We start from the raw sequence: 25693 nt of genomic DNA, 5'->3' as shown, positions 1-25693 counted from the left end.
GCAGGATGTATCTCAAGTATTCCTCAGGAATGAGAATGAAGGCCTCACACAAGAACTGATCACAGGAGACAGATAAGACCACAGGTTACTTATTTGATCCATGTAAGCGAATGAAGAAATAGCCCTAAGAGGGTCTCCATTTCTGAAAGACATGAGGTTTATCAAAGTTAACTAGTGTTCCCAGGTCAAATATTCATTAATTTGGTGTGAAGTCTGTTTCCTGCACAGTCAGAAGTTGAGCACTAAGTATCGGACAGCTCGCAGCGCAGTAGATATTATACAGACCATATAAACGACACTCTGCTCAAGAATCTCTTGTTCTACGCTCTTCTTAAGACTAAGACCAGCAAGCATGGAAGGTACTTTATATCCAAATATTTTCGCTCTTGAACCATGCCACGTGCATGTGCAGAGAGCCGAACTCCCATGGTCCCACGACATGAAGAATAAAGTTGTTTGAAGGAAGGAAGGAGAAAAAAAAAAAGGACAGGAGGAAACTTGCTGAGATAAACTTTTTAAGCTGTAAACGCATATCTGTGTATATAGGTATACATACCCTCCCAGAGGAAAGGTTCATCGTTTATTCTGTTAATCTTTTCTTTTAGGACTAAGATGTCAATGCTCAAAAAAGGTGGTACAGAAACTATATGTTTCACAGAAAAATAGTTAGGCTAAGAAACAGTACATGTTGGTTATTCAAACCCAGGTATTAAAAGGTTGGAATTCTGATCAGAGTTACCTGGTTGTTCACTAATCTTTCCTTTCTGGTTTCTGATAACGCTATTAACCTACCTAAATGAGTTTTAGAAAAACTACTACTTAGAAATATTCTGAGATATTTTAGAAAACATATCATAAATAAGTCTTAACCTAACTAGCATTATTTCCAATTATAATTATCTTTAAGAAAGCATTAAGGGCTTCCCTGGTGGCGCAGTGGTTGAGAGTCCGCCTGCCGATGCAGGGGACACGGGTTCGTGCCCCGGTCCGGGAAGATCCCACATGCCGCGGAGCGGCTGGGCCCGTGAGCCATGGCCGCTGAGCCTGCGCATCCGGAGCCTGTGCTCCGCAACGGGAGTGGCCACAGCAGTGAGAGGCCCGCGTACCGCAAAAAAAAAAAAAAAAAAAAAAAAAAAAGAAAGCATTAAAATTATTTCTGCCTACATTTGTTAAACTTTAGAAATCATTTTACTATAGTGAATTTTAATTAAACTTTAATTTGCTATTTTGGTATTTGATATACAAAATGAGAAAAGCATGATCTTCACCGTTTTCAGGTGGGTTGGACTCTGTTGGTTATAAACTTAGCAAAATTTCAACAAATTACCTATGAGCTTTATTTTAAACTTCATTTCATGAAAAAGTATAAGTAGTCATTAATTATTCTATTTTTTAGTTTTTTTGGTTTTTTTTTTTTTTTTTTTTGCGGAACGTGGGCCTCTCACCGTTGTGGCCTCTCCCGTTGTGGAGCACAGGCTCCGGATGCGCAGGCTCAGCGGCCATGGCTCACGGGCCCAGCCGCTCCACGGCATGTGGGATCTTCCCGGACCGGGGCACGAACCCGTGTCCCCTGCATCGGCAGGCGGACTCTCAACCACTGCGCCACCAGGGGAGCCCCATTAATTATTCTTGAGTTGTTCATTTTATACACACTTGACTGAAGATTATCCTTCTAGCTGGGAAAGCTCCTTTTCCACTGGTTGGACAGCTTTGGGGGGACTCCCGTGAAGCAGTGTGGTAGGCAGGGGATGGCAACTAGATTAGAGGAGACAACTGTGCTGAATTTAGCCCGACAGCAGTCAGGTCAGACTACCTTCACATCCTATTTATTTTCTCAGCTGGAGTGCAAGGTCTAATAGAAAAGTGTGCTTCCTACTGACTTTGTTTTGCTTTTTAAAGAAATCAGTTAGATAGTTTAATTTTGGTCCTGATTAGGACCAAAATGTGGAAGGAATAACCATCCTGTGCATTCTGTGTACGGTAGAAGACTTTCTGTGTCCTTCTGACATGACATTACTCTTGCGTTCCGGCAAACATGCGCTAAGCTCGTCTTGTACATTTCTTGCCCCAGATCTGGAATCAGCTGGTTTACCAAAGAGCTCATTCATTCAGTGGGACAGGAGCGGGTGCTGGGTGCTCAGTGCTGCTGGATTACTGCTTTCTGGTTGTTTCAGCTGAGAGGTAGGAAAAACTTTCTTTCTTATTAAGAGGGAGAAAATTATAAATTAACAGTGATATTTTCAATTTAGATTTAAGATTCTAGGTCTGCATCTTAAAGAATAAGTTCTTACTTAACTTCTTTGATTTTATACTTTATATATCTTTTTTCCTCTTATGCTGAAAAACCTTGGTTCCTAACAATAATGACATAAATTACTTTTTATTTGCTTTATCCATCAATTTAATTCTTTGAAAATACCAATACCAACGTAATCACTATCAATATGCCTTCAGAATGAACTTTAAAATTTCTCTGCATTGTATTTTCTTCTCATTGGAGTATATCTTATTGAGAATGTACAGAGAAAAATCTGTAATATATAAGGTTAGTTGAACTAATTCTCTGCTGCATGTGACTATGCAACAATTTAATAAACAACTAGATTCATTTGTTTCAGTTTGTTTACAAAATTCAGGAATTGCTTTCCCCTCTTTCTGATGTAATTTTATTTTTGATTATGTAAAACATCCATATGATTCTAGAGTCAAAACTATATAACGAGGTATAACGAGGTACTTTCAGAGAAGACTTGCTTTCAATCCTGCCTTCTCTATCCTATTCCCTTCCTCTTTTCATAGGAAATTTTGGGTGTAAATTTTAAATTTACCTTTAAATTGTTCTTTATGTAACTGTAAGCAAGCATACACTCTCACAAACATTTATGAATTTACCCACTTTTCTCACATAAGAAGTAGAATATTAAATACACTATTCTGCATCTTGCTTTTTCATTTAACAACATATTCAAGTAGTCACTTCATAACAATAGAGATGTTTCCCATTCCCTTCTACAGCTGCACAGTACTCTACTCCATTGGATGTATTATAATTGATTCAACCAGTATCCCACTGTTGGGTATCTGAGTTATTTCTAACCTACTGCTACTACAAATATCGTAGCAAACACTACAGTAGCACACACGGAATTACCTTGTATATGTGTTATTTTGTAATTTTGAAAATGTGTCTTTGGGACAGCTTCCTAGAAGCTTCACTTCTGGGTCAAAAAGTGAAAACACAGGTAAGTAATGTTATTACACGTTGCCAAGTTCCCTCCACAGGAGGTGTGCATTTTGCGCTCCCACCAGTAGAGTTTTACGAGTGTGTGACACGCGCAGCCCTGTCAACTGAATATGCTGTTAAACCCTTCCTTGATTTTGGCCAAACAGCACCTCAGTTTGACTTTACCTTAATATGAGTGCGGTCGGGCATGGATTCATGTTTAGAGACTATCTACATTTCTTCCCCATGATCTTCCGTTTTGACTATTCCCCCCACCCCCCATTAAGTTGTTATCTTCTTCTCCATTTTTAGGAATGCTCTTTTTTGGGATATTAGCTCTTGGTGATGTAAGCTGCAATTTCTCTTCTGAAGTCTGACACCTGTCTTAATTTTCAGACCCCACACTCTCAACTATGACACTATCCTGTCTGTATCCACTGTTCTTCCTTCTGATCCTTATACTTCCTCTCTTTAGTTATTTTAAAAACTTCAAGAAAATATTGCCCGTCTAGGATCTTAAGTCTTCAGAGAAGTAATCTCCTCTGTTACATCCTCCTCGTTGTGGACTGACTGTGAGCTCACCCTAAGGGTCACCTGTTTTTTTCCATGGGAATATTGTGATGTCTGGGCTGTTGAAGGATCCCAGCAGTGATACTGTAATTGCTTCTGCTAGGCTCTAATGGGGCATACATTTTTATTCTAATATTTCAGGTAGGAGCTTCCCACGCCCAGTGGCAGTATCAATTTATACTCTAAATCTGCTGGAGATACAGGCTTCAGAATTCTGACATCTTATAAGGGACCTGGGGTTCCTTCCCAAGGTCACGGCAGAGAAAAGCTTTTCTCATCTACCGGTGGTAAAGGTTTGACTCAATTAGTCTTATTTCCTTTCCCTTGAATGGCACTCATCTGACTGTCCCATCTCGCGGCAGAAGTTCAGTTCCAGGTCCCCAGTTCATGTCATCCTAAAGTCTCGCCTTCTTTCCCTGTGCGGGCACTAAAACCCAGCCCCAGCCCTAACTGGTCAGACTGGTCATAATGCCCAGGGCTGCTGCTGCTTCAGTTCACACCCCTCTTTGCTTCTGACACCTGCAGATTTTTTCTGTCAATTGAGCTCAATCATGCATCACAAATTCTGAGAGGGGATTAACGCTTATCCAGTATCTTCAGGTTTGGAACAAAAGGATTTCAGTGTCATCTGGAACCTCTGTCAGAGTCTAATAATCTGTCTACATGTCTTTTCTTCCCATGGTTTGTGAGTCTGTGAGGGCTGGGACAAAGACTCACTCACCCGTGTAGCAACCTAGTAACTAGTAAACTTGCCAGTATACATACATATATATATACACACACATACATATACACACACACACACATACACACACACACACACACATATACACACACATACACACACATACATATATACATATACACACACATATATACACACATACATATATATACACACATACATATACACACACATATACACATACATACATACATATATATACACACACATACACACAATACATATATACACACATACACATACACACACACATATATACACACACGCATATACAAACACACATACATATATACACACACATATACACACACATATATACACACATACATATATATACACACACATATACACACACATATATACACACATATATGTATACATATATATATATTCCTTAACATACGTTTGTCAAATTCAAGAATCTATTTTTCCATGGTTGTTACATTTAGGATTATATTTTATTATTGTTCCAGCAATGAGCTTCATATTTTGAAAGCTTTTTCTATGAAATTACCTTTATTAAATAATGCTCTTTTCCATTTGTATTAATTAAAAATAGATACACTTACCAAACACAATTGCTCATAACTATGAAAAATCCAGCATTACCACAATGAGTTATCTCAGCCAAAAGAAAAGAAAATAGACATTTTAACTAACTAGCAGAGTTTTATCTCAAATAAAAACAACTGCTGTTACTTAGAATAGGTTCAGAAAGGACCCCAGCACCCAGGCACTCTGATTTATAAGCACGTATAAGGTTCTTTTGATTTCCTCATATACAAATTGATTTATGTGTGAAAAGGAGAACTTCTGACTATAGATATTCAGGTATTTATTTTGTTACTCAGTGGATTTTTTTTCCTTAAGGTTTCATGTAATCTTCTCTTATCTAAAAGGATATACTTGAATACATCACCATTTATGGCATCAAGCTCATAGGATATCTGTTCTTTCTACATATTCTGTATTTCCTAGCAAAACTCTACTGTTTTTTCCCCTCTTGGTAGAAAGCAAAGAAAACAAACACCAGCAAACTTTCTGATTTTTCTTTTAAAGGAGCCTACGTTTTTCCATCTATTATAATCACTCCTTAGTCCTTAGAAAGGCTTGTGTGGGATTCCTTGCTTCCCTAACTCAGAGACGCACATATTCCTTCCTTCTCCGCCTCCAGAAAGTATTTATTAATCTTAATGCTTAGTCCTGATTATTATGTATGTCTAACACTTTCTTATATGCCATGCAGACTGTAACTTTGAACCCTGAAGGACGGAAGCTTATTCTTTCTCTCTTTCAACAAATATTAACATGAGAATAAAGACATATTCAGTGTTTTAAAACTAAAAAATACTTAAAATACTTTATAAGAATTTCTATTCTATTTCTAAATTTTGAGAGCTGTCCTGTTTCTGGCAGGCCCGTGGTGTGTATCTGCAGTATACTGGGGTGAAAAATCAGAGCCAGATCCATAAAGTTACAGGAATGAAATACCCGTAGGCCATCTTGTTTATACTGACCCAAACCAGTGTCTGAAATGAGACTGTTTAAAACAAAGTGCGATTGAAACTTTATTCCTGATCACTGCCTCAACTTTCTAGCACATACTTCTCATCCTTGCAATAAACCTAAAGTAACCCTTGAGGTTTACTTTTTTACTTGCAGTAAACCCAGTTTTAATGTTATAAGGATCATTTCTTCCAGTTGTATCTGTTCTCAAAGCAACAGAAGCACTACATTCTGCAAAATAACCAGAATGTTTAGGGGGAATATTAGCTGGATCCAGTGAGACTCACCATCATATCTAAGAAAAGAACAAAATGTAGGTAGATGTTTTCTGTTATTCTAGAAACCAGTGAACAAAGGTCAGTATCCGAGAGCATTTACCGCAGCTTTGTTTATGGATTACGCGATCTGGGTGGCTAAGTATACAGTTAAAATGTTACAGATACAGAGGCCACGAAAAAGAGAAGTGACACTAAATTCCTTCACATGTAACAGAAAAGACCGACCCCCCCATTTTAAAAAAATCTTAGACTGTGTTAAACACAAATTAAAAAAAATCATTTTCTCAAGGGTGGCAGCACAAACGATAGGTATCTATTACAATGCGTCCCAACCCAACAATTTAGTGCTGCAAAGCAGGAAAGTTTAGTACTCTTGCTTCAAACAGGACACCCTTTCCTTAGTAAATACACAGAAATTAACTTTAATTTATTTGATGCTTTTTATATAAAAAAAAGTAAAAACGTTTCCCCCTGTTTGAGGAATAGCTGAGCAGGCAATGGGGTAATCTTCAAGAATTTGAAGCACTTTTAAGCACACACACACAGAAAAAAGATGCCTTTTAGATAAGAAGGATCAAAATTCTTAAAGTAAGAAGTTTTGAGGGAATTTTATGCTTTCCTTTTACAAAATCATGGTCCATGTGTGGAAAAGGAATGAATGGAATTGACTCAAAATAAAGTTAACTATAAATTGTACACTCATGAGCACGTACACTGAAGTATCTTTAAACAAACCCAGGGATGTGAGAGCCATTTGGGTTCTTACTGGAAACCATCCATACAGAGAGCAACTGACAGAAGGCCAGACTCTGCAATACCACCTGTTCTGTGAGACTTCATTATAAAAGGATTTCTCTGTACGTATGTGCTTTCACAAACCTTCATATGTGGTTATGCTGGTAAAATCAGCAAAAAACGACCAATGCGTTCTAGGTGTCTTCTCTAGTTTCCAAAGTTACTTCTTTTTTTGTGAAATTGAGCTAAATGGCTTTCAGTCTTTTGTGTAAAGGAAAAAAACCCCTGACATTTATTAGAATCAGACCTTTCTAAAACAAAACAAAAAAAAAGATTAAATTTAAAAAAGTATCTTAGGGCTTCCCTGGTGGTTGGGAGTCCGCCTGCCAGTGCAGGGGACGTGGGTTCGTGCCCCGGTCTGGGAAGATCCCACATGCCGCGGAGCGGCTGGGCCCGTGAGCCATGGCCTCTGAGCCTGCGCGTCTGGAGCCTGTGCTCCGCAACGGGAGAGGCCACAGCGGTGAGAGGCCCGTGTACAGCAAAAAAAAAAAAAAAAAAAAAGTATCTTAAACGATCTCATATATTTACGGTTGTGGAAATACTTCACTGATCATTTCAATAAACTCAAGTATTTGAAAAACTCTGATTTCTAGAAATAAACAAGAAGCATCAGGCATAGATAGGTTCTAATAAGGAATGAATACCCATTAAGGATCATTTAAAAGGCATCAGTGGCTGAATAAATTAGTGAAACCAGACAGCAAAACTTGTCTGCTACTAGAGGTATCATTTTCTAAAACACATCAATAAGTGACTGGGGCTGGCGGGTAGTGATGAAGATTGTGATTTCAAAAAAACTGGGTTATCTGAATACTGGCACTAAAGTTCAAACTCTACTGGGGTCACTTAGATATCTAAACCTAGAACATAACTATTGTCTTACTAAAGAGAAAAGGTAGTTTTGCCTAAGTCTTCCTTCAGAAATAAAGGTTAGCTTTAACTTGCTGCTTCTAGAAGATGGAGCAGACATACTTTTCCCCATACCTCTGATAAGTACAAAAGTAAAACTAAAAAGTAACTGTAAGCTATACATACAAATGTAAAACTACAGCCACACCAACATAAAAAGGTGGAGGGAAGACAGACTGGTTAAGGACACTGGGACCCAAAGAATGTCACAGGTGGTAAGTTCCCTGGATTTTCTTCTTGCCTCATATATCAGACCTGGAGCTGGAAACCAGCGACCTGGAAGCACCAACAGTCACAGACAACAAAAGCCTGAGCTCTCTAGCCCAGGAGGCCTAGAGGGGAAAGGGGCAGCCTAGCAAGATAAAAACATTTTAGACTATAATCACTCTACTCAAAAGGTCACAGGAAAAACTGCCGCCCATGGCAGCAAAGCCAAATGGTGAGCTGGGGCCTGTACCCCACAGCCTCTCCTCCCCCCGGGCAGGTGTCAGAGGAAGCCAGGGAAGGGGCAGTAACCAAGCCCCCCCAGTGGCACCGGGGACAGGCGGGCGGAGCGGTGAGTCCCACCCTGGGAAGTGTCAGAGGAGGCCCAGTGCTGCACAGCAGGAAGGAGGCCACCCTGCAGTGCTTACGGAGGGAGTCCTACACATCCTGGCAGGAATAAGTCCGGGGAGGCCTAGCAGGGGTACAATTCATACCGCTGCCCGGAGTGATGGGGAGCCCCACTCCCTGGGTGTCAACAGAGGCAGAGGGGAGCCTGGATTTGCCTCCACTGGGCAGTAATGAGGCCTCACCACCCTCTCCTCTCTGGAGTGTGCCAACGAAAACCAGCTGGCAGAGACGGTTTAAATAAGATCCAGAGTCACAGGGCGTGCCCCAGACCCCAAATGTCCAGGCACCGATGAAAAATCACTCCTCATACTGAGAGCCAGGAAGATCGCCAACTGAATGAAAAAAGACAACTATGGTTAAAGGCACAGGGGAAGCGAAAACCTTCTTCTCGACAACAGACTTAGGTATTTGGGCAGCAGCTGATTAGCTACCACAGTGGGACTGTGAGGGGCCGGAAGCAGCCAGCAGCTGCCCCGAAGGCCTGTCCACAGAGCACCGCCCTCCCCAGCAAGCCTTGGTTCACCTCCGCCCAACCCTGGGACAGGTCGGGGAGGCAGGCAGCGGGGGCTGCTGTGTCTGCAGTAGACCTAACTCTTAGCAGCCGCTTCCGGGAAACTTCTAGGTCAGGAGAGCCTATCCAGTCCAGGTCTCTGTAGCCATCTGACCACAGTTAGTCTGCAACTGGGTTCATCTAATCACCCAAAACTACAGCTTTATTTTGGTGGTAAGGACACCCCAGCCCCAAGAACCAACAGCACCCCTGCACTTCCTAGGCATGTGCAGGTAGGTCCTTTTGACTAGCCTCCCTGTTTTTAGGTTAAGAAAAATTCCTTCTTTCTCACACATGTAGCTCCTTCCATTTAGATAAATAATAATAGTAAATATTAATTTTATCAACTCAGAAGTTATCAATATATTTTTACTTTTATTGATTTGAAAATTATTAATTTTGAAACTTATTGATTTATTAATCAATATTAATGGACAGCTGATGTTTATAATATAATTGATGTTTAAAAGTTCTTAATTTATGTTACTGAGGATTATACTCTCCTAGAAATACACAGCAATTTACTGGCTAAGGATCAGTTCTAACTATATCAAGATGTGAAGTACAATTTATTACCCGACTATATGAAAGACTAGTTCATGAAATAACTGTGGCACTTAACGTGAATAGGTTAACTTAACCAAGAGTTAAAAAAAGAAAAGGTACTAGATATTTTTGCTAAGGGATCAAATGCAGAAAGATTGAAAACTTTAGGTTCTTTAAGGAAAATAGAGAAAATAACCTGAAATCGATAGCATTTAGACAGAACTGTTTTCGGTAAGGAATTTTTTTACCCTACATTTATTTTACCTCTTCAAAATACGGCTGTAGAATTTTTAACTCCCATCCTCCTTGTTTCCAGGAACAGATTTTTAATTTAAAATGTCAAAACAGCAAAAAGCCTGTGGGGTACATAATATCACAATTACCTGTGATACACTGTGCCATAAATGCTTAAAGCATTCTCAACACATGCAAATCATGGAAAAAAGATCTTAAAAGCCCTGAAACCTTATAAAAAACTTCCAGCAGTTCTCATCCAATAAAGCCGATTCTGAACTATTAACAATGGGGTGGTGTACAGAGGGCATCTGTTTGCTGAGTTATATTATGTAAGGATTAAAAGAATGGCATGTGTTAATATTTTCACACAAGTGTCAGAAAACAGTAAAAAGTAAACATAACGCCTATATTCTCTCTTGAGTAAGCAAATACATTTTTCATGGCTTTAACTGGTACTTCTATTTTGATGACTCCAGAAATCAGTATTTCTAGCTCTCATGAAATTTTTATACTGCTTTCTTCTAAAAATGTTATTGTTTTAGGTCTCATGCTCTGGTCCTTGATTCAACTGGATTTAATTTTTGTATATGGTGTTAGGTAAGGGTCTGAACTCATTCTTTAGCATGTGGATATCCAGTTTTCCCAGCACCATTTGTTGAATTGACTGTCCTTTTCCCATTGAATGGTACTGGCACCCTTGTCAAAAATCATCTGAGGGCTTCCCAGGTGGCGCAGTGGTTGAGAGTCCACCTGCCGATGCAGGGGACACGGGTTGGTGCCCCGGTCCGGGAGGATCCCACATGCCGCGGAGCGGCTGGGCCCGTGAGCCATGGCCACTGAGCCTGTGCGTCCGGAGCCTGTGCTCCGCAATGGGAGAGGCCACAGCAGTGAGAGGCCCACGCACCGCAAAAAAAAAAAATCATCTGACCATGTATGTAAGGGCTTATTTCTGGGCTCTCTATTCCACTGGTCTGTACATCTGTCTTTATGCTAATAGCACATTGTTTTGATGCTTTTAGATTTATAGTAAGTTTTGAAATCAGGAACTGTGAGTTCTCCAGTTTTGTTTTTTTTCAAGATTGTTCTGGCTTATTCAGGGTCCCTTGAGATTGATTCCATATAAATATTAGGATGGGTTTTCTATTTCTGAAAAAAAGCATCTCTGGAATTTATATGTGACTGCATGAATCTGCAGATTGCTTTGGGTAGTAGTGATATTTTAACAATTTTAAGTCTTCCAAAACCATGAACCAGGAATATTTTTCCATTAATCTATGTCTTCTTTAAATTCTTTCAGCAATGTTTTGTATTTTTCATTGTACAAGTCTATCACCTCCTTGGTTAAGTTAATTCCTCAGTATTTTAATCTTTTTAAAGCTATTGTGTGTGAAATTGCTTTTGTAATTTCTTTCTCGGTTTGTTCATTGTTTGTGTATAAAAACGCAAACAAATTTTTATATGTTGACTTAAAAAAATTTTTTTTTTGAAGATTACTATTATTCTATTTTATTTATTTATTGGCTGCATTGGGTCTTAGCTGTGTTATGTGGGATCTTTCATTGCGGCACACGGGCTCTTCGTTGCGGGCAGGCTTCTCTCTAATTGTGGCGTGTGGGCTCATCAGTTGCGGCACGCAGGCTCTCTAGTTGTGGCATGTAGGCTCCAGGGCGTGTGGGCTCAGTAGTTGCAGCATGAGTGCTCCAAAGTGTGTGGGCTCTGTTGTTGTGGCATGCAGGCTTCAGAGTACGTGGGTTCTGTAGTTGTGGCACACACTCTCTAGTTGTGGCATGCGAGCTCAGTAGCTGCAGTGTGCGGGCTTACTTGCCCCATTGCATGTGGGATCTTAGTTCCCCAACCAGGGATCGAACCAGTGTCCCCTGCACTGCAAGACAGATTCTTAACCACTGGACCACCAGGGAAGTTTTGTATGTTGACTCTTTGCATCCTACTTTGCTGAATTCATTTACTAGTTCTAACAGTTTTTTTCTCTGTGAGAAATCCTTAGGGTTTTCTACATATAAGCTCATACCACCTGCAAACAGAGATAATTCTGCTTCTTCCTTTCCAAATTGGAGTTCTTTTATTTATTTATTTATTTTTGCCTAACTGCTCTGGATAGAACTTCCAGTACTATGTTGAAAAGAAATGGTGAGGGACTTCCCTGGTGGTCCAGTGGTTGAGACTTTGCCTTCCAATGCAGGGGGTGTGGTTTCGATCCCTGGTTGGGGAGCTAAGATCCCACATGCCTTGCTGTGAAAAAACCAAAGCTTGAAGAAGCAACACTGTAACAAATTCAATGAAGACTTTAAAAATGGTCCACATAAAAAAAAAAAATCTTAAAAAAAAAAAAGGCAAAGAAGTGGTGAAAGCAGGTACTCTTGCCTTGTTCCTGATCTCAGAGGAAAAGGTTTCATTTCAGTCTTTCACTATTGAGAATGATGTTTGCTGTGGGATTTTCATATATGGATTTTATTATGTGGAGGTAATTGAGTGTTTTTATCATAAAAGGGTGTTGAATTTTGTCAAATCAATTGAGATGATCATGTGATTTTTTTCCCCTTTATTCTGCAGATGTGGTTTATTACATTGATTAATTTTTGTATGTTGAACCAGCCTTGCATTCCGGGAACAAATCCCTCTTAGTCATGATATATGATGTTTTAATATGCTGTTGAATTCTGTATGCTGGTATTTTGCTGAGGATTTCTGCAACAATGTTCATAAAGGATACTGGTTTGTAGTTTTGTTTTTTTGTAGTCTCTTTGCCTGGCTTTGTTTTCAGGGTAATGCTGGCCTCACAGAATGAATTAGGAAGTATTCCTTTGCCTTCAATTTTTGGGAAACATCGGAGGAGGAGAGGTATTAGTTCTTCTTTAAATGTTCTTCTTTAAAGAATTCAGGGATGAAGTCATCAGGTCTAGGGCTTTTCTTTGTTGGGAGATTTTTGATTACTGACTCAATCTCCTTACTAGGTCTAACTCAGATTTTCTATTTCTTCATGATTTAGTCTTGGTAGTTTTTTCGCTTCTGGGAATTTGTTTCATCTAGGTTATCCCATTTTTTGGCTTACAATTGTTCACAGTACACTCTTATAATCCTTTTTATTTGTGGAGAATCAGTAGTAATGTCCCCATTTTCATTTCTGATTTTAGTAACTGAGACTTCTTTTTCTTCCTTACTCCATATAGCTAAAAGTTTATCAATTTTGTTGACTTTTTCAAAGCAAAAGCTTCATTGGTTTTTCTGATTTTTCTCTCCTGTTTTTCTTTTCTCTGTTTTATTGATTCTCTGCTTAAATCTTTATTATTTCCTTTCTTCTGCTGGCTTTGGGTTAGTTTGCTTTCCTTCTTCTACTTCCATAAATTATAAAGTTATATTGTTGATTTGAGATCTTTCTTGTTTTTTAATGTAAGCATTTGCAGCTACAAATTTCCCACAGCACTGCTTTCACTATGTCCCAGAAGTTTTGGTAAGTTGTGTTTTCATTCACCTCCAAGTATTTTCTAATTTCCCTAGTGATTTCTTCTTTGATCTATTGGTTGTTTAAAGGTGTATTGTTCAATTTCCACAACTTTGTAAATTTTTCAATTTCACTTTCGTTACCAATTTCTAACTTCGTCCTGTTGTGGTCAGAGAAGATACTTTGTATGATATCTATCTTTTAAAATCTATTGTGGTCTAACATATGGTCCATCCTGGAAAACACCCCACGTGCGTGTGAGAAGACTGTGTACAGGCATACCTTGGAGATACTGAGCGTCAGTTCCAGATCCATGTGATAAAGCAAATATTGCAATAAGTGAGTCACGTGAATTTTTTTCTTTCCCAGTGCATAAAAAGTTATGTTTACACTATACTGTAGCCCATTAAATGTGTAATAAAAAATTACAGACTTTAATTAAAAAACATTGCTAAAAACTGCTAACTATCATCTGAGCCTTCAATGAGTTGTAGTAGTAAAATCAAAGATCACTGATCACAGATCACTGTAACAAATATGATAATAATGGAAAAGTCTGAAATATTGTGAGAATTACCAAAATGTGACATAGAGACACAAAGTGAGCAAATGGTGTCTGAAAAGCGTCACCTACAGACTTGCTTGATGCAAGGTCGTCACAAACCTTCAATCTGTAAAAAAAAAACAAACCAAAAAACCCCAACAACAACAACAAAACATAGTATCTGTGAAGCACAACAAAATGAAGTGCAGTAAAATGAGGCATGCCTGTCTGCTGTTACTGCTGGGTGGAGTGTTTTGTATATGTCTGTAATGTTTAGTTGGTTTACTGTGCTGTTTAAATCTGTTATTTCCTTACTTATGTTCTGATTGTTCTATCCATTACTGTGAATGGGGTAATGAAGTCTCCAACTGTTACTGTAGAACTGTCTACTTGTTCCTTCAATTATGTCAGGTTTTGCTTCATATATTTTGATGGTCTGTCCATTGATGTGTAAATGTTTATATCTGTTTCACTGTCCTGCTGTATTGAACTTTTCATTAATACATAACATCCTTCTTTGTCTTTTGTAAACTTTTTCAATTTAAAGTCTGTTTTCTTATATTAGTAGAGCCACTTATGCTCTCTTATGGTCACTATTTGCATGGAGTATCTTTTTCCATCCTTTCATTTTTAAACTTTTTTATGTCTCTGGACATCAAGTGGGCCTCCTGATGACAGCATGTAGTTGGTTTATCTGTTTTTATCCAATCTGTCAATCTCTGTCTTTTGATTGGAGAGTTTAACCAATTTACATTTAAAGTAATTACTCATAAGGAGGGGCTTACTTCTGCCATCGTGCTATTTATTTTCTACATGCCCTATAGTTTTTTTGTCCCTCACTTCCTGCATTACTGCCTTCTCTTGTATTTAGTTGATTTTTTTTTTTGTAGCAAAATGTTTAAATTCCTTTCTTACTTCCTTTTGTGTATATGCTATATCTATTTTCTTTGTGGCTACCGTGGGGATTATATCTAACATCCTAAAGTTATAACTGTCTAATCTGAATTTACACCAGCTTAATTTCAATAACATATAAAAACTCTGCTCCTTTACAGCTCTGTCCCCACCCTTTCTAGCTGTTGATGTCACAAAACTACATGCTTATACAATGTGTAACCCAAAACATAAAAGTAATTCTTCTTAATGCGCCAGTCTCCTAAATTACGTAGAAAACAAGACGTGGAGCTACATACCAAAGTTACAGTAATATGAGCTTTTACACATAATTTTTTCCCTTAAATCTATTAGTCTCTTAAATGATGCATAAAACAAAAACTACAGTTACAAACCATTGTTACAATAACACTAGCTTTTATAATTGCCCACGTATTTACCTTTATTGAGATCTTTATTTCTCCATGCAGCTTCATGCTTCTGTCTAGTGTTGTCCTTTCATCTCACCCTGCAGGACTCCTGTGAGCATTTCTTGCAGGGCAGATCTAGTGGTCATGATCTCCTGCAGCTTCTGTTTAACTCAGACTGTCTTAATTTCTCCCTCATTTTTCAAGGAGAGTTTTACTGGATATAGGATTCTTGTTTTTTTCTTTTAGCTCTTTGAATATATCAGCCTCCCCAAAAAAGTCTTCTGGCCTCCAAAGATTCCAATAAGAAACCTGCTGAAAATCCGACTGAGGATCCTTGTATGTGATGACTCTCTCTTCATCTTTTGAAAGTTTGATTATAATGTGTCTCACTTTGAATTCATCTTACTTAGAGTTTGTTGAGATTCATGAATGTTTATATTTATGTCTTTCAGCAAATTTGGGAAGTTTTCACCATTATTTCTTCAGATATTCTCCCTGCCCCCTTCCCTCTCTCTTCTTCTGGGATTCCCATGATGTGTGTGTTGGTCCACTTAGTGCTGCCCCATAGGCCCCTAGGCTCTGTTCCCTTTTCTTACATCATTCTTCTTTCTGTCCCTCAGCCTTGATAATCTCCCTTATCCTATCCTCATGTCACCGATTCTTTCTCCTGCCTGCTCAAAGCTGCCTCTGAATCCCTCTAAGTGAGGGATTTCATTTCAGTTAATGCACTTTTCAGTTCCAGAATTTCTTTTTAGTTTCTTTTTAGGTTTTATGTCCCTTTACTGATATTTCCATTTAGCCACATATCATTTTCTTGACATCCTCATTCCAAAAGGGAGAAGTTGGAAGGAGTAAAGGGGTTGTCAGTTCCAAGCAAGTTTGAAATCCAGCAGAACACATTCCATTAGGCTTCAAGGCCTGCGAACAAGGCCTCTGTGGCTCAAGGTTGTGCCCTCTGGCCACGTGGTGGCTTCACTGGCCTCTGCCTCTGGGCCCCCAGCAGCTCCGCTGACACAAAATCTTAACTTTAAAGTCTTGATTTTAAGGTAAAACTAATCAATACTATCAGAATTCAGGCAAGCAGTCACGTGCAGGACTGAGCCGGGTACAGAGCCTGAAAGGGAGCACGAGGGCCTGGTTCTGGGGTGCTGGTAATGATCTGCTTCTTGGATATGTATGCTGGTTACATGAGAGTATTTCCTTGTGAACATTCACTGACATGTATGCTTAGATGTGTACTTTTCTGTGTGTATATTTCAATAAAAAAGATTTTTTAAAAAAAGGTTGTAGAACAAGAAGATTTCAGCAATAGAGGAAATTATCTCTAGACAGAGAGAGTTATTTCCTTTAATTTAGCTCATGTTTTGCCATTTTCTACAGTTAAAACATTATGGGAATGAAAAGAAGATGTTAAGTTATGGCTGCTCCTACCAGCTGACATAAAAGTGAGAGACCTATTTTAGTCTCAGAGTATTAAAAGATACAATTTAGCTATTTTAATATTATATAGTAAGAGACATAGTTATTTCAGTGCATGGCCATAAGAACAGTTGTAAGCCAGTGGCTAGTAATATCATTACCATTCAGGAAGATAATCCAGGATTAGGAAATACTGTTATAAACAGTGAATGTCTAAATACAGTTAAAGATGGCAATCAGCTGAATTAGAACCAGCCTTCAAAACTGCTTTCCTGTAGCGTATAGCTCTGCCTGGTTATTTTTTCTAAACAATAAGGTAGATAGGGAGGCAACCGTGAGGAAAACTGTTGCAGAGATAACTTGTTCTTACGAGTCTTCCATTTAGCAGAGACTGGGACAGAGCTGACTAGAGGGACAGCACACAGTGCGTCCTTTCTCTGGATCCGGGCCAGTGACTGAGGGCCGATGGAGAAGTCAACCAGGCTCTTACACGTGTTTAACATGAGTCTTAATATACAGCTAGGTATTGGTTTCAGGCCTGCAAGGTGGATACATTTGCGAAGAGCACATATATATCTAAACATAGTTCGATCTCTTTGGATATTTCTGGTGACCTGGCTCATTAAAGTGCTAGGGAGGCCTGAAAGGCGCATGTTCAAAACGATCTTCAGAGGCACCTAATTTTAGAGTTGACTACTATTAGGCTGCAATCTCACACAAGGCCAGGAGAAACATGATACCCAATCCGGAGTGCCATATTGAGGCGCACCACCGGCAACACCACAAACTTTATGTTAAGCACATTCTCTACCTTGAAAAACAGCTACCGCAAACCCTGTTTTAGCACTAAAGCGCATCAATTTATTTAGTTAATTAAATTCTTACACTGTATAAAATCTTTGAAATACAGGGGGAAAAGCTCTTGAACCTCAGCTATAACAGATGTTCATTCTTTGGCAGTCACTATTTTCTAGGAGCTTTTAACAGCTTTTCAATCTCTATTTGCTCTTCTTAAGAATGCAAATTTACTGATTCTTAAATTCTGCTGTTCAAAAGATATCTTAATAAATGATGTGTAATATTTTGGGGCCAGATTTCCATATATCTGCCCATGTACATATATGACAGTAACAGTATTTTCACACCCGAATCATTTGTGATGGTAATTTAGGATTACGACCATACATGTTTTCAAACTTGGCTGCTTAAAAATCGGTCTATCTGATTTCAGATGCTCTCTGAGTTCTCAATCAGAATTCTCTAACTCTCATTAATTCAGTCAACAATTTCCAAGATAATTGTTGAAAATGAGAAGGTATCTGTTGACGTAAGATCGGGAATAGATTTTGGCCTGTCAAGATTCTGACTTTTTAAACTGAGCACAGTCCATTATGGTAATTTATTTTCACTGTAATTTAGAAAAGAGCTTATTAAAGTACTATTTATCACGAGAGAATTACTGGGTCATTAATAATACAGCTAAAGGCTACTGAAATCTCTAACCAAAAGCCCACAATGATGGCAACACATTTCAGTGTAGTGATCAGCAGTGTTGGCAACGGAGGGACATGATTTGTTCTGAATCCCAGCTCCATCGCTTACTAGCTATGTGACTTTGGGCAAATTACTCACTGTCTCTCTCTTAGCATCTCCTCTGTACAATGAGGATAACTGTACTTCACAGGGTTGTTGTGAAGAGTATATGAGTTAATTCATGTGAAGCACTCAAAACAAGAGTTAGCTCAATAAATTTTAGATATTCTTATCTTGAATAATGTTTTCAAGAAAGCCAGATAGTACGGGTGATTTAATTTGGTCATGTACATTGTCCACGGGAAGGGCATTCTGTAACAGGTAATGTTATAGTTTTATATCACTCCTCTCGTCCTTGAATACAAATATCATTTAATTCCATATTCACTTTTAATAAGTATCCACACTGGTTCAAAAGGGACCAAAAGAGGCGGTAGGAATAGATTCTGTGGAGTACACTGGTCTGAACTGACTCCTGCCAAGAGAAGTTTAGTGGGGGAAAGGGGAACCACCCTAAACCAGCCTTCTTTTTACTCATGTTTAATGAGATCCTCAGACCAAGGTCAAGGAGCACAGGAAACAGTTATAAATCATGCCACCTGACGGGAGAAGGAATAGGAGGGGCACGTGCACTGGGGCAGGAAATCTAGGTTGATTTATTTGCATTGAGACAATTCAAGAGGGATCAGGAGACTCAGAAGGTTTATAAATTCCCTGTGGCATCATAAAAGGCAGCGGTCTGACAATAGGAAGGGCAAGCTAGATTTGACGCTAGAAAAGAAGGGAAGGGTCTTATCAAAGTTTTGTGAAGAATCTTTCTACATCTGGAATTGATGACAAAAAAGATGGAAGAGATGGAAGAAAGGAGGCTGGGAGGATTCCAGATTTCCCCACATCTCCCAACCTCTGGACTTCACTTAACTCCAAGCAAGCAGAACTCATCAAAATATGATCTATTTCTTTGTAGGATACAAAAAAGGTTTCAAGGGGATAGTGAGTAACCAGGATTTCTTTTTTAACTTTAAAATGCAATACTTACTACTTTCATAAAGTAAGGAAATTCCTATAGACAGATTTAAACAATCCTTACATATGTGTTTTCTTATGCTTTACAATTCCTTCTTTTAAAACTGTTCCCAATGTCAGCAATTAGCAGGTAATATAGCTATAAGTAAATATATTGACTTGTCAAAAATTGGAAAATACATAACTTTAGACCTCAAAATTAATTTTATCTATCCATGTAATATTATAGATGAGGAAGATAAGACCAGAGAGGTAAGTTAGGAAGCTTGTGACTTGATTCATTAAAAAAACCGAAAGAATAAATTAGTGGCCAACACTTACATTTCAAGAGATTTGTAAGTGAAGGGGGTCAGAAAGTATAAACTTCCAGTTATAAGATTAAGTCCTGGGAATGCGATGTACAGCATGGTGATGAGAGTGAACAATACTGTGTTGTACATTTGAAGGTTACTGAGAGTCAAGATCTTAAAAGTTTCCATCACAAGAAAAAAAAATGTAACTGTGTGGTGATGGATGTAAACTAACCTTACTGTGGTGATCGTTTCACAATATACACACATATCACATCATTATGTTGCACATCTAAAACTAATATAATGCTGTATGTCAACTACACCTCGATCAAAAAAGAGAGGTTTATATATATGGATTCTCTGTGTGTGGGGGCGGTATGGATGACTGGATAACACAGGGCTCTCGTCTTGCAGGGTCACAACGAGCTGGAATTAAAAGCGGCGGCCTCTCTGGACAAAGCACGTGGCCCCCAGTTCATCATGGTCTCTCCTCTCGTCTTACATGCGTCCCTCCCCTCTTGAGTTATGGCATCTGCCTGGCCCACACAGCCCTCAGGCTTGGGGCTATAAGGCATCTGAATAGTACGCTGTAGGTTGTGAAGTGCTGTGTATCAGTTGATGGGGTATTACTGCTCCAGATGATACACTTAGTTTATCAACAGAGTTGGAGCTGGAGCTGAGGTCTGGAGCTGGAGCAACAGTTACCGGTGGGGATTCCTACATTTGAAGAGGACACTGTGGCTCAGAGTAAACGCAACAACTCGTAGGACAGCAAGTGAACAGTGCTGCTGCTTCTTTCCTCCTCCCTCTCGCATTTTAGCTTCTGCCCAAAGGAGGACGAACGTGTGAATGAAGAAAAGCAAAGAATGGCTTTGCTAATGTAAGGAAAAAAACCAATTCCGTGGCTAGGAAATTCCAAACTACAAAGATGAGTCTTGAAGTGAAGATTAAAGCAGAGATTAAGCTGAGGAAGTAGAAGGCAATTCCAGAGATGAGGGCAGTGAACGGAAAATGCTTTGCATCCAGTTCCTTTCAAATAAATCTGGATACCAGCGGCAGGAAACATGTAGCTGATCCTAATGTTTGTAGTGGTTTAGAGGAAGAAGTATGTATACTGAGTACTTAATATGTAAGAATCTAGAACTGAAGGGAGATAGGATAATTAAAACGAGATGAGCACGTTTATCTGACCAAGTCAATACGGGCTGTTGAATCATGAAATAAGGATTGAACTGTAATCGTCTACTCTGTCAACTTCTGGATATCGGATATTCTAACCAGCAGAAGGTTTTCACTCTCTCTGATCACCACGTACCAGTCACCTTCAGGGGATAACGTCGCACAGATGGCTGAGAGGCTGGCTCGTGGACACGACAAGTACAGGACAGAGCAGGCAGGCCAGACGCCCGTGTGTCCTCTGAGAGATGCCTGCTGCGTCCCAGCACCTGGCATCGCGGGTGCGCGGAGCCTGGCCTCATCACCAAGAACGCCGGCGCTTGGCGAGGCGGCCAGTCGCCTCTGGCTCTGCCCCCCACGTGCAGCCTCTGCAGCACTCCCGCTACCTCAACATTTGCTGTTTATTTTTTCCTTTGTTCACTGACAACTCAGGAGCTCTCTGTAGCTTCACCCTATTGCTGTTCTCTTTTCATAGAATGTAAAATCGTTTTGTTGTTCTCTCTCCAATGTTAGATGTCACTTTTAAACTAGTTTTAATACTATGATGAATGGGTTTTCCCAGTTGCTCCAGAACTGGTGGCCCAGGCCCAACGCCGGGGACAAAGGAGAGCTCAGCAGGTCACATTCTAGAGAGCCCACAAGGGGGGTGGGGGGGGCAGAAAAGGCACCACCGTCCACCAGGCCAGCCCCTCACAGCTCATGCCTTTTCTGGGTTGCGACTGGTGTACGGTGATGCTAAGTCTGGCAGAAGGAGTCTTGACGTCACGGGGAGCAGACAGTCATGCACAAGGGGGGCCCCTGTGCTCAGTGAGAGAGGCTCAAAGAGGATTCAGCCCTAAATCCTAGAGTCTTCAATCTTGAAGACGGGGTTTGAGTAGAAGAAAAGGAAACAGGCTTCTCCTTCCTTTGTTTGGTACCTACTCAGGCATCGGACTTGTTGGTTTGCCTTGTGCTTATCTGAGGAGGAGAAAGGACACCTAGAGACAGAGAGCAGGATGGACAGAGGAGCACGTGGCAGCCGACACGCTCTCTTCAGCCCAGCAAGGAGCAGCCAGGTCTGAGTCTTCCGGGCACTGCTCACCCCTCGGGGGTCAACGCTGGCCAGAGAAGCAGCATCAAAGGGCTGCAATGGCATCAGAGGACCCCAACGCCAAAGGAAGAGGGAGAAAGGCATGAAGAGGACAGAACCTGTCCCTTCCTGCTGCAGGCCCCTCTTGGGGGCGGAGGCAGGCAAGAGAAGATGAAGCGAGTTCTGCTCTGATGCCTCATCTGCCTTCTGAGGTCAGAGAGTAAAGTGGTCTTTTCTAGAGCTGAACACACACATGGAATCACACAGCACGTACTCCTCTACATCTGAACAGTGTCTCACCACAGGAGGACACCACTGTTTGCTTGTTCACTCACTTCTCATAGCAGCCAGCCTTCCAGGCCGCCTGCACTGGTCCCCCCACGTTGTAGGTGGCTGGTGCACGTGCAACAGGGCAAGGGGAAGTGATGGTGTGCCCCTTCCGAGACAGGTTATAAGGACATCGTGGCTTCCATCTTGGCTGCTCTCTTCCCCTCCCCTGGATCATGTGCTTAGGGGAAACCAGCCCCATGTCCTAAGTAACCCCACGGAGAAGCCTAAAAGGTACAGAGCCCCGGGCCATGTGAGTGAGCCCTGTTGCCCCGGCCAAGCGTCAGGTAACTGCAGGCCTGGCCAGGAGCCTGACTGCAAACTCATGGGGACCTGAGTGAGAACGACCAGCTTGGGCCGGTGTCCTGGGCCTGCTCAGCGGCTGTCAGAACCCTTAGTTCCACCTGATGAAGCAACAAGTCAGGGGAGAAGTATCACGCAGGCACCCTGTGTGTCACAGGCAGCTCCCTGGAGACTAACCAACTGGTAACAGGAGAGCGGGCAGAACGCAGTAAAAGACAATCACTGAAAGCAAGATTCACTCAATTCAGATATCTTTTCATACCGGACCTACTGAAATACTTGGGGCAGCAGTGAAGTCCCCCCTTTTCCATCAGGGACTTAGGGATTAGGGAAATTAAGCGGTCTTATGAGGCTAAAGAAGTAAAATACAGAAAACACAACAGAAAACGAAGCAAGTCTGTGCAAATGCTTGTCTGAAGAGGACAGGATCCCCCCACTGCCGCCAGGACCACCCGGGGGTCACGCAAGGAAGGAGAGCGGGGACCGCTGGGAAAAGACTGCAGGGACAGGAGGGCATGTTTGGTCTGGGACAGTGAAACAGAAGGCCAGAGACCCTGTGAGCAGGCTCGGCCAGGTGAGCAGGTGACAGCACGTCTGTCTGACAATCAGCTCACTTCCCCAGTGACAGACACGTTTCCACAGAACATGCACCAGGAGACCTCAGCTCATGACACAGCTCTGCACGGACACACTGCTCGTCTCAAGATCTGGGTCCTGTCTGAAGACACTGACTGATTCTCACTAACTGCTCCCTAATGGAACAGGAGACGGCACCCACCTCCTAGCTGGGAGGATGACGCGCAGACCCAGGCAGCCCACCCGAGTTTTCTGCACCCACGACACAAGCACAGATGCATCGTTTACGACCCCTCCAGCCTCCTCAGTCCGCTGAGCTAGCCTTATCCATTCATAATTCTCCTGCTGAACATAACGGAAACTGATAATCTGTTCAGAAAATGGGAAATGAGGACCAATTAGAATCAGTTACAGCTCTTAAAATGAGACAGGTTGAGCAATGTGAGCTGGGTGACAAACCGCTGATCAATTTTTTTGCTCCGTTTTCTTCTGTGATACGAAAGAAGTCTATCTCTCTCTCTCTTTCTTTTTTTTTGTCAAGCTAGGTGACCTGAAAATGTTTATGTGGCAGAATTCCCACAAATGATGGATAAAGTGGTTGAACTTGCAATAAAGGGAGGCCCCCAGAGCACCTTTGTTTTGCTTTCCCTTGTGTCACCGGCACCCAGGAGAGGGTGAAAGCTCATAGTGAATTCCATCTCTTAAAGGGATGAACGTCCAGGGGTACCAGAGCTTAAGTGGGTAAAAGTTTTCTTTCACTTGCAAATGAGCACTGGGTTGTTTTTTGCTGGTCATCTATCTATCTTGCAGTAGGGAACATCTTCTGGTGTTTTCTCATCAAAGTCAGCCACATAAAGTCTATTTATAAGCAGTTTTATTAGTCTTTAAAATAGAGAAAATATCTTTATTGTGTAAATAGTGATTCTTGTTTATTTGAACATTAAATATGATGCTAAGACTTCCCTGGTGGCGCAGCAGTTAAGAATCCGCCTGCCAATGCAGGGGACATGGGTTCCATCCCTGGTGCGGGAGGATCCCACATGCTGTGGAGCAACTAAGTTCATGCGCCACAACTATTGAGCCCTCATGCCTAGAGCTGGTGCTCCGCAACAAGAGAAGCCACCGCACCGCAACGAAGAGTAGCCCCCCCCCTCGCCGCAACTAGAGAAAGCCTGCGCACAGCAACAAAGACCCAACGCAGCCAAAAATAAATAAATGAAAAATGATGCTATCAATTGATGACTGATCCTCTAAAGTAGAAAAAAAGAAATTCCTTCACTTGAAAACTTTCCTACTCTGATTACTTCAGGCAGAAGGGAGAATGTGGGCAGCCCAAACGTACAGAAAAGTGGCGGAGGATGAAGGGGATGACCCGGAAGGCAGGAGGTGGACACTCGTGTAGAACAGGAATGCCGGGAACAGCACTGAAGATGGAGAGGACGCAGACTCTGAAATTCAGCTTTCTCCTTATCTTCAAAGGGGAAAAAGATCTGCCCCAGTTTTAAAATTGTGGCAAAGTATACACAACATAAAATTTACCATTTTAACCATTTTTAAGTGTGCAGTTCTGTCCATTAAGTATATTTACATTGTTGTGCAACCATCATCAATGAGGAAATTTCTAGCTTTTATTTTCACAGATGAAAGGCCTCACGTTAGTATTAAGCATTAAATTTGGGGAAGGTTTTGGGTGGAAAAGAAAAGGGCAAAACTTTGCTCTTACCATCAGAGCTTACCCAGCCTTGAATAACAGGAAATCACTTAAATGAAAATACCCTTAGTGCCTTCTGTAGCGGGAATCTGACTGGACGTAAGGGATAAGACTTTTCACCCGCTGGTGGTATGGGCACACCACCACCAGCTCCACACCACTGCTGCCTGCCCTTACAAGCGGCCTCTGCCCCTGGAGGTACCACTGAGGACCCCAACAGCCCTTGCAGATACCCCACAGCACCTGCCAAGGACCACGCAGTTGTCAGTGCTGTGGACGACCCCTGCGGCCTGACCCCAAGAGACATGCAAACCCCCCCCCCCAAGAAAACCTTTTTCATCTCAAATGGGCAGAATTTCACTAATTTCATCCAGCCATTGCAAAAGTTAAAAAAGTTCTCCTAAGACGTGTGACACCTTCTAAACCAGTCCTCTGACCAAGAATGCTCTGTGCTTCCTAGACAAAGCAGAGATTTGAAGGCTGAAGTCTCTGCTGGTGAAGATCAATTAGATAAAGACCAGACATCTGGCCCGAGGTGGGAGACCTGAGTGCATGAGCCGCAGGCAGCCTCCCCCCAGCCCCACCAGTCATACCTGCTGCTTGAGCTGCTGCACGAGCCGGTCCTTCTCCCGCTTCAGGGCAGCCACTTCTTCCTGGGTCTTTTTCTTCGAGGATGAAAGCTCCAAAAGAGCTATATTGGCATCTTTTTCACTGATGGCGGCCAGAAGGGCTTCCTGCCTGCAAACGAAAGAAAACATCCCGATTTCCATCTAGTCCTCACAGCAATCCTCAAGTTACTAGCACCATTACCTCCATTTTATGGGTGGTGAAACTAAGGCTTAGAGAGCGTCTGCAGCTGCCCAAGTTCACACTTGAAGCAAACGGTCCGGGCAGGAATCCCATTCAGGGCTTCTTGACTCTAAATGGCTTTATCAGGTTGTTATACTGACATCTTCATGAAGAGTTCCTAGATCTAGTTGT

At 41.2% G+C, this 25693-nt stretch overlaps 1 protein-coding gene across 28 annotated transcripts in view; it reads right to left on the bottom strand.

Moving 5' to 3' along the window:
- The window catches only part of ERC1 (ELKS/RAB6-interacting/CAST family member 1), a 394021-nt gene that overhangs the window by 61650 nt on the left and 306678 nt on the right, over nt 1-25693 (bottom strand). For all 28 annotated transcript variants that reach the window (XR_009565564.1, XM_030834798.2, XM_030834806.2 and 25 more), the window contains one exon: nt 25306-25450. Coding sequence is in view for 27 of the 28 variants with exons in the window: in XM_030834798.2 (XP_030690658.1) it covers nt 25306-25450 (145 nt within the window). In the remaining variant the exon portion in view is untranslated. The remainder of the gene's footprint in view (nt 1-25305; nt 25451-25693) is intronic.

This window comes from Globicephala melas, chromosome 10, assembly GCF_963455315.2.
Source record: "Globicephala melas chromosome 10, mGloMel1.2, whole genome shotgun sequence".
NCBI lineage: Eukaryota > Metazoa > Chordata > Mammalia > Artiodactyla > Delphinidae > Globicephala > Globicephala melas.
Note: the sequence above shows the minus strand (reverse complement) of the source record. Positions and strands in the feature narration are given on the sequence as shown.